General features: G+C 41.6%; 1 protein-coding gene across 1 annotated transcript in view; it reads right to left on the bottom strand.

Moving 5' to 3' along the window:
* Positions 1-2005: 2005 nt before the first annotated feature.
* RAB5B (RAB5B, member RAS oncogene family) overlaps positions 2006-9693 on the bottom strand; it is a 53434-nt gene continuing 45746 nt past the window's right edge. Inside the window, exon 6 of the mRNA XM_073663714.1 lies at positions 2006-5451. Within this exon, the coding sequence (XP_073519815.1) occupies positions 5336-5451 (116 nt within the window). The 3' untranslated portion in view covers positions 2006-5335. The remainder of the gene's footprint in view (positions 5452-9693) is intronic.

The following is a 9693-nucleotide window of genomic DNA, read 5'->3' as shown; positions in this document are numbered from 1 at the left end:
TTACTATTCTTCATTTATTATCTCGGTGATCACTGCTTAGATGCACGTTTTCTTTTTGTTTGATGTTCAATAGACTAGTAAGACAGAAGTATGGATCTAATGCCCAGTGTCCCCCCGAGATCCCCTTAACCAGACTCCTAATACTTTTCCAAAAAATTTGGATTGTTTTACAGCTCCATAGCCCGTGAAACAAGTCAGTGCGATCTTCTTGACATTTCGGGCAGTTCCTCTGTCGACCTCCACCCTCCCCTTGAATCTGGACGTTGAACCCATAAATGGCCCTATGAATAATCCTAAATTGGGTATCTCTCCAAGCCTCATTAATCACGTTTTTTTCATTGTTGCCCATCCTTGTAGGATCTTATCAGCTATGTCAGGGTCATTAAGCTGTTTCACCCAACCCTTGAAAATTGTCTGCTCGCCTGTGGGGATAGAGTTTCTCTCAATGCGCCGTAGATTCTTGATACATTCAGAGCATACAAATCACCCTCCAGTAATTTATCTATAACATTTTTACATAACTCCTTCTCAATCGAACACAATTCTTTCATAATCCAACCTTTAAGCTGTGAGTATTGTATGCTTTGAAAGGGACTGAGATTAAATCGTTCCACCACTTCCCTCTCTGCCATCCATCTCTTTTCTGTCACATGCACGATATCTTCATCCGTCTCACCCCTTTCTCCTTCCATTCCTTAAAGAGTTTATTTTCCTTTCCCAGCTTAAAATTCGGGTATGCCCAAGGTTCCAGATATTTGGACACTTTCCACGAAAGCCCCATCTTTTTCCGTACCGCTTTCCAAGTTAATAGCGTGTCGCAACATATGGAATTTCTAATTTTCGGGCTAATACATGACATACAGGGCCCAAGGACTACAAAACTCACCCTCTAATTTGATGTCCGAATGTCTCTCCGATCCCCTAAGCCAATCTGTTACGTGTCTGGTGAGGCAAGTTAAGTTGTATGCTCTGACATTAGGAGTGTTTAGTCCTCCCCGCTCAGGAGCTTGCATTAGAGTGTTTAAACTAATCCTAATTTTCTTTCCCTTCCACAAGAAAGATGTGAATGCTTTATGCAATCTATGAATATCTTTGCGTTTAAGCAGTAAAGGAATTGTCTGTAAGGGGTATAGCAATCTTGGAAAGCACATCATTTTAATTAGGTGATTTCTTGCTAACAAGGGTAGTGGCAGACCACTCCAACCCTGCAACTGCTTCTTCATTTTGGATATTAGAGGCAAATAATTTAGGTTGCATACTGCATCTGCGGTGCGGCCCAGATGGAGCCCTAGATACTTAATGGATGTGTTCACAACAGGGATCTCACACATGACGGCTCGCCACTCCGTTTTCCTTTCATCATTAAGTAACAGAATTTCGCATTTCTTTTTATTAATTTTAAAGCCTGCAAAATCTCCAAATTTCTCCATCAAAGTTAGCATATTCCCAAGATCCTTTCTTGGGTCTCTCATGAATAAGATAAAGTCGTCACTGTTTGCCGACGATATTATCTCCCTACCCCCTATCGGTATACCTTCAAAGCTGTCCCCACCATTTAGGACTCTATAACGGTTCTGATTTGCTTTTAATGTACGCGTATACGCAGGGACCTGTCAATCCAGGAATCCAGGGTCAGGTTCACTTTAAGAAAAAAAAAGAAAGACACCTACAAATAAAAAACAAACAAGTTGACAAATGGCAGAAAGGAAGCAGATGCGCATGACTTGCATTTTGGTGTGTAGTAGCAAAATTGAGCACGACTTGAGACATATACCAAATATCCAACATGTCTGAGTTGTGGGTAGCAGTGTGACCCCGATTTACAACTAATAGATAGAGCTATACTGCATTGTGACACTATTATCTCCCCATAAGTGGAGCAGGGATGTTGGATTGTTCTCTTCTTCCTCCACGTACTGGTACTGTGGTTCTCAACCACACAAACACGGTCAGGTATGAACAGGCATTTACCAAGAGAAATGTAAAATAATGAATCGGACAATCATTAAGAAGCTAAGTTCATTTAATATACACACACAGTCTTTGTTTTTACTTACATTAAATACATTGGTAGATTGGGGGGAGATGTTCATTATGGTTACAACTGAAGTTAGATTTTTCTTAATGCAAATAAGAAAAAAAAAATGCACATTAAAACCGAGAAATTCTAATCTCTCAGAGCTGCGATATACCAACTTGGTCCAGGTTTCACCCATGTGCAGATAGGGAATCAAGGTGAAGTTGGCAGTGTCATTAGTATTTGGAGTACAACAGTGGTTGTTTGTGGCAATACAATGTGTCAATTCATCTGGACATTGAAAAAAATAAAAAATAAAACGACAAGCACAACATTGCAATCTGCTGTCCCATAACTACACCTCAGCAGTGATTTTATTTTCTCTAAAGTGAATTGTAGTGAGTCCGAGCCAATGACCGATGTTCACCTAAAGCCGAGCTTTGCAGAAACGATGGATGAGAGTTTCCGTGAAATCAAAGGCATAAATTGCTTGTAAAATCACAGTAAAAAAAAATATCACTTTTAAATCCGCTGCAATGATTAATAAAACTGTTTAAAATCTCAATAGCCCACTTACATCTTCCACAGGCAGAAGGACATCCTACATAAACTCTGCTACATACGCTCACTGTTCCATCAGCAGAGGGGTGTTTCAATTGTAGCAGCAACCATAAGCTGTACAAACATGGATCAATTAGTGTCCAGTTTGGTAATTTGCATAAAAGCTCCAAAAAGGATGTGATCTCGGTCTAAAAAAAATTTAGGCCGACATTATTATAGATGGTTGGAGGGTATCTTCGTATAGGCTTTTCTTACTGTATACACAAAACCTACACTTGGGCTGGAAATTCAATTAATTTCTGGGAAATTTTGTACAGTCGTATGCATAGAGGCAAGGTACGTGCAGAATTGCTCCAAGAATGAACCTTGGAGATGGAGCCATATATATCCGATAACTTTACTAAGTTACCCAAAGAGTGAAATCTGAACGTGTTCAGAACATGAGAAGTCTAGAGCTTCATATATTATTGTAGTGTTGGGAAACCATCATTAATGCCTATTACACTGCACAAAAGGTGCAGATTTTCAATAAATGTGCAATATCTGTAAAGCAGAATTAAGTAGTAAAGTACAGCAAAAGTGGCAGAAAATACAATAAAAGTGGTATAAGTTTCTTTTAACCTACCTCCAATGCCATGATAATAAATCCTAATGAGTATCATAAAGCATGCACCAAAGGAGGACCTGTAGGAGAAATTCCCATGCAGCAATATAGAAAATCAGTGTAACACCTCTGAATGATTTTCTTCTAGCCCCATTCAGATTAATTGGACAGCCTCGGCAATTACTGCAACAAATCTGCTGCTTGTGAATATATCCTTATAATAACTCCTAGATCTATGTCATTCATGAGCTGTCTAGCCCTCTCCCACATGGGACGCTCACAGAATCAAGAGTAAGAAAATGTAAAGAGTGGTACACCCTTAACAACAGTCCTGTCCACCTATGGAAGGAAGGCACATATCAAGAGAAAACTGGCAATCCATTAAGTCACCAACAAAAATTAGTAAGAACACTTAAACACACACAGAAAGGCACATACCCGTCATGCCAACTGGTGTATATATAAGACTTAGGAGAACCTCACGAGTCAGATTTGGTTCAGTGTGGCCCAACCTGGCTCGATGAGAAGACTCCTTGGTAGGGTGAAGAGTGGTTAATAATGTATGTTGTGATGTGAGAGAACATGATCACTATTCTAGTGGAGGATGATGATCTTTAATAATCAATCATTTGCTACAGGATAACCAAAAAATTGAATTCCTTAATATAATAAAAGCAAAAATGGACAGAAGAGCAACCTTTCCACCACTTGAGAACTAAAGTCCACATTGCTGGTGGCAATCCTTACAGAAGGTAACACTAAACACATAGGTCAGTATGGAAGTTGCAGATTATCAACCGAAATACTAAACCATTATATGGGGTCTCTACTAGAGAGGAGAAAAGGGTCATTTAGTGGCTGCTTTGACAGACTTCTCTATGGTTACACAGCGTGAAGGACTGATAAGTAATTGGTAGGAGAATGGTTCAGCTGACCATTGCCAAGCGGCATCAGGACTTGCAGACGGGTAGGTACAATACACATCTCCAAACTGGAAATCCTTCATCTGTCACTCTGTCCATAGTCTATATATCGATGGGGCTTTGTCTATGGTCATACAGCAGCTCTACGTCCTAACATCACAAGCTGGATCTGCTGCACAAATGGATGGAAAAACCAAGTGCTGTATAAAATCCCTGAAAACCAGATGGCCAAAAGAGCTCTAATGACTGCGGCATAGAGCGCTGCCATTTTTTCATCAAGTTTCTGTAAACCTTTTTATGTGCTTTAAAGTCCAGACACCAATCAGATTTCCCCCTTGATTTTCACTGCGTTACGAGAGGCCGCTGCGTTTCCCGCCTGGACCAACCCCACAATCCCCATCAATGGAAGGTGTTCTCACCCCTTGGAGTGCTTTACAGTAATACAAAAATCTCCTGTGTGCCTCTTAAATCTCCCGCGTTTACACCAGTGCACCACCCATAAAATGGTTCTTCATGTTTTCAGTCTAAATCTAAAGTAACGTGAATGATCATTTACCAGCTACACTTGTCCAGGTGCACAAATAATGCATTTGACAGGAGAAGCAAACAAGAAATTAAACATTTACAAGTACTGTAGCAAGATCTGTAAGTAACGAGAGGCTTCTTCAAGGTCTGAAGATCTATAGGGTGCTCGACAGGCTGCAAAACAGAAAAAAGCAGAAGGTAGATGGTAGGTAGAATATAAGTAGTAGGGAATCTACATGAAGTCAAACGAAAACCAATATTAAAGTCACTATATGCAGCTATAATACAAAGTAGAATCAGTTTTTTTTGTTTCTTTTCTTGTTGGCTCTGTTGAGAAAGTGCGGTCCCCAGAAGATGCGATCCTTTGCGGTGTCACAGGAGTAGTCTGTGTGTGTCGGAAGCGGTAAAAGGAATAAACAGAAATTAAATCCCACAATAGTGCAGTTAGCAGGGAGGTTGCTGAGGGCTGCAATGGTGTGGGGGGCGGGGGAGGTCGGTAAGGGACGTTTCGAGCCACTCGCTTTGCTTCCATGTATGTGCTGATTATCCATAGTGAGGGGGTAAGGGGTGCAGAAGGGAAAGTCTTGGCAGAAGAGTGAGGTTCTGGATGGGTGTTAGGATGTATTTCGGGAAGGTGGAAGGGCAGGTGCAGGAAGAGAGGTTATAATCTTATCTTGAATCCCCTTTGTTCTCCATTCTCCAGTATTAATTGCTGCAGCACTGGCTCCTGTTCTGCTGCGTCTGCTCATGGAGATCCACACCCCGGCTCCGACCAGCTGCCCCACTTGTGCTCTGGGGCTCATTTTTTGGCAGCTTCTTAGCTGTAAAAGAAAGAAAGGTAGGATTTCATTAAGGCATATGATGTTTATATATACACACACTCCCTAGTGGGAGATAAAAAAAAAAAAGAAAGACTTAAAAAAAAATCTTAATCTGCAGCGCTTTACAGACATTATGGGCACTGTCCTCATTGGGGCTCACAATCTAAATTTCCTATCAGTATGTCTCTGGTGTGTCGGAGAAAACCAGAGTACCAGGCGGAAACCCACGCAAACACGGGGAGAACATACAAACTCCTTGCAGATGTTGTTCTTGGTGGGATTTTGACTCCAGGACCCCAGAGCTGCAAGACTACACTGCTAATCACTGAGCCACTGTCTATCAACTAGCTTGAGGGATAAAAAGTTTTGTTGTCACTTTTTTGTAGCAATTGTGGCTCCAATAAATCTAAAAAGGGTTTTATAACTTTTGTCTACAGGGCTCCTAAGCGGACAAAAGTGCACTTGGCTGATGCAGTCTTTCATGGTTACAGAGAACAAGCAAACTAAACTAAGTTGCCTGATCCTACATTCTTGATTATGGCTGTCCTCTTGCTGAGCACAATAAAAGCTTATGGCCCAGATTCATCAAGAAAGTTGTGCTGGACGGGGTGTGCTGGAGTCAGACACTTGATTCATTAAGGGGCACATCTGAAAAGTGGTGTGCAGATCACGACAAATCTTAACCCTCAACTGGTGAGGTGGGGTTTTTGTCACGCAACTGGTGATGTGGGGTTTCCTATACCCTAGTGTTTAGAAATCTCTTATTTTTACACAAAATGCAAAGATCACGTTTGTTTTAATCGTTTTCTTATTGGCGATTGATTACACATGAGTATAACAAATTTTTGACACCCACAAATGGATGGAAGCTAGTGAGACGCGTATCCTCATACCAGCATTTTTCAATGAATGGCAGCCGAACAAAAATTCCCTGGGGTTTGGCAAACCCCACCTCACCAGTTGAGGGTTAAGGAAGTCAAGGGCAGGAGTAAGATTTCTGTTGTAAGATATGGCACAGCTGATCATGAATTACACGAGCTGTGGCATCATGCCCCCGTTCAGTCCATTTTGGCAGAGCTGATCGAAACTTACCTTAAAAGTCACAAAATCTTTGTGCAATTTTATTTTGCACAAAAATTTTGCAACTTATCAAAAGAGATTTGCACCAGAAGTCTATTGTAATATTTTAAGTACAATCAAAGCCTGTGTGTTCAGAGAATTCTAGGTTGTTTTCACACAGAAATAACAACCATATTCACATATATGAGAGTAGAAGACACAGGTGACCAGGCTTGTATGTTAACAACAAGTAAGAAAAGGGAGTATGCCTTACTTCAAACACCCACTGAGCTATGAACTTGCAGGACCACAAGCAGGTAGGCAAGATAAAGCATTAATACTGATTGGAAACAGTGGTGTAAGAGTCTGATGTCCCCCGATATATATATCCCCCATTCTGGCCTCATCTCCCATCTTGGTATATGTCCCGCGTTCTGCCGCTATTCTTTAATGTATAAAAAAAATAAATAAACCATTATACTCACCAAGGGCGTACATAGCAGAAGTATAATGCACAGCCCATAGTCCTCCATATTAGTACGGGGAGCGCATTATAGGCCTCCATATTAGTACGGGGAGCGCATTATGGTCCTCCATATTAGTACGGGGAGCGCATTATAGTCCTCCATATTAGTACGGGGAGCGCATTATGGTCCTCCATATTAGTACGGGGAGTGCATTATGGTCCTCCATATTAGTACGGGGAGTGCATTATGGTCCTCCATATTAGTACGGGGAGTGCATTATGGTCCTCCATATTAGTACGGGGAGTGCATTATGGTCCTCCATATTAGTACGGGGAGTGCATTATGGTCCTCCATATTAGTACGGGGAGTGCATTATGGTCCTCCATATTAGTACGGGGAGTGCATTATAGTCCTCCATATTAGTATAATGCACAGCCCATAGTCCTCCATATTAGTATAATGCACAGCCCATAGTCCTCCATATTAGTATAATGCACAGCCCATAGTCCTCCATATTAGTATAATGCACAGCTCATAGTCCTCCATATTAGTATAATGCACAGCCCATAGTCCTCCATATTAGTATAATGCACAGCCCATAGTCATCCATGCACTAGTATGGCCACTAATTTAAAAAACAAACAAAAAAAAACACGCAACTTCCCTTCGCTCCCCCGCTGCGCGGCGTTCTCGTGAAGCTGGCAGCTGACTTTGGCGTGCGACAGGAACGTATGACATCACTGCCATGCGTCCTGATTGGCGGGCAGCATGCATTGTTGCGCACGCACCCAATGGATCTGTGTCGCAATAGAATTCAACTGGAAGTGCGTCCGAGTTATTGTAATTGTTCTTGTATGTATACCCCCTTTTCACATGTAAAGTGCCATGGAATAAATGGCGCTATAATAATAAATAATGAGAGGTGACTGCATCTCTTGCACAAGAAGTTTTTCAACATCACATAAGGCTTACAGCAAATCTACAATATATTAGAAAGCCGAAGGCCAATACTTCCTGAGCAATGGGTCACACCTTCCATAATGCATAGTAGATTTACTTGGGGAGTGGAGAACTAAGTGACTACAAGAAACCTCCAGCAACCTAATCATCAGGGGAATAGAGAAATTAATACTATAAATGAATGTTGATTTTCTTTTGACAGGAGAGGCTTTACCGGCAACCAGAGAGTAGACCACGTGTCAAACTCTGGCCTGCAAGGAGAGTTTATTTGGTCCACGATGCCGGGGCAGGTCCCCAAAGTATACTTGGCCCGCGACGTGGGGTAGGTCCCCCACCTGGCATCACACTTTCAACTATATCGGTGTCCTAGATACCAATACAGTTGAAAACAATGATGGAGGAGGGAGTGTCAGCCGACGTTCCCTCTCCCATCATTTCGCCTCTGCGTCTGACGTCTCAGTGCAGCAGGCGTGATGACGTCATTACAACTCACCCTCTGTACAGAGATGTGCAGAGGATCTGAAGACACCATGAAGAGACCGGAGCAATTGGAAAAAGGGCAAAGGTGAGTGTTTATTTCTTTTTTTAATGTGGGGCCCATTATACTGTACGGAGCACTATGTGGGGCCCATTATACTGTACGGAGCACTATGTGGGGCCCATTATTCTGTATGGAGAACTATGTGGGGCCCATTATTCTGTATGGAGCACTATGTGGGGCCCATTATTCTGTATGGAGCACTATGTGGGGCCCATTATTCTGTATGGAGCACTATGTGGGGCCCATTATTCTGTATGGAGCACTATGTGGGGCCCATTATTCTGTATGGAGCACTATGTGGGGCCCATTATTCTGTATGGAGCACTATGTGGGGCCCATTATTCTGTATGGAGCACTATGTGGGGCCCATTATTCTGTATGGAGCACTATGTGGGGCCCATTATTCTGTATGGAGCACTATGTGGGGCCCATTATTCTGTATGGAGCACTATGTGGGGCCCATTATTCTGTATGGAGCACTATGTGGGGCCCATTATTCTGTATGGAGCACTATGTGGGGCACATTATATTGTATGGAGCACTATGTGGGGCCCATTACACTGTATGGAGCACTATGTGGGGATTACAGTTGGAGAATCATACTGTGATGGGGTATCATACTGTTTGGGGACACTTGTTTGCATCGTACTTTATTATCTGTATTATTGAAGCTTTTTTTCCTTTGTTATTACATATGCCGTTTACTGCTCTTACATAACATATTACATTATTCCAATATCTTATTCTAAGATCTATTAATTAAAATTTAATTTGTTCGTGGGACAACCCCTTTAAGTTTGTTTCTATATGAAAAAGTTCATAGTTATATTTGATCATAAGGAAAAACTTCCTCAATTGTAGGAATTCTCCAAGCTTTTAATTTTGGCCCTCCATGTATTTGAGTTTGTCATCCCCGGTGTAGACAATTCAGCTTTGCTGGAGGAAGAACGATGAACTGATCACCTTCTCTCTCCTACACCAACCAAGTAAATCCACAACAAAGGGGATAGACAAAATTGAAATGTTTATTTTCACTTTCTGTAGAAAAGTAACGTAGCAGTACCGTGTCTGAACAATTGGTTGCATCATGATAATAATGATTAAGTTAAATGATGAAGAGGAGGTCATTGGCTTGGAGGTTAAATTATTAACAAGAACACAGTAGAGCAATAGCTGTTATAAACCCTTAAGTGTCACTGTCAATTACAGCCAATC

This window comes from Phyllobates terribilis, unplaced genomic scaffold (assembly GCF_046119375.1).
Source record: "Phyllobates terribilis strain yellow unplaced genomic scaffold, ASM4611937v1 Scaffold_2__4_contigs__length_985480577, whole genome shotgun sequence".
In the NCBI taxonomy this organism is placed as follows: Eukaryota; Metazoa; Chordata; class Amphibia; order Anura; family Dendrobatidae; genus Phyllobates; species Phyllobates terribilis.
Note: the sequence above shows the minus strand (reverse complement) of the source record. Positions and strands in the feature narration are given on the sequence as shown.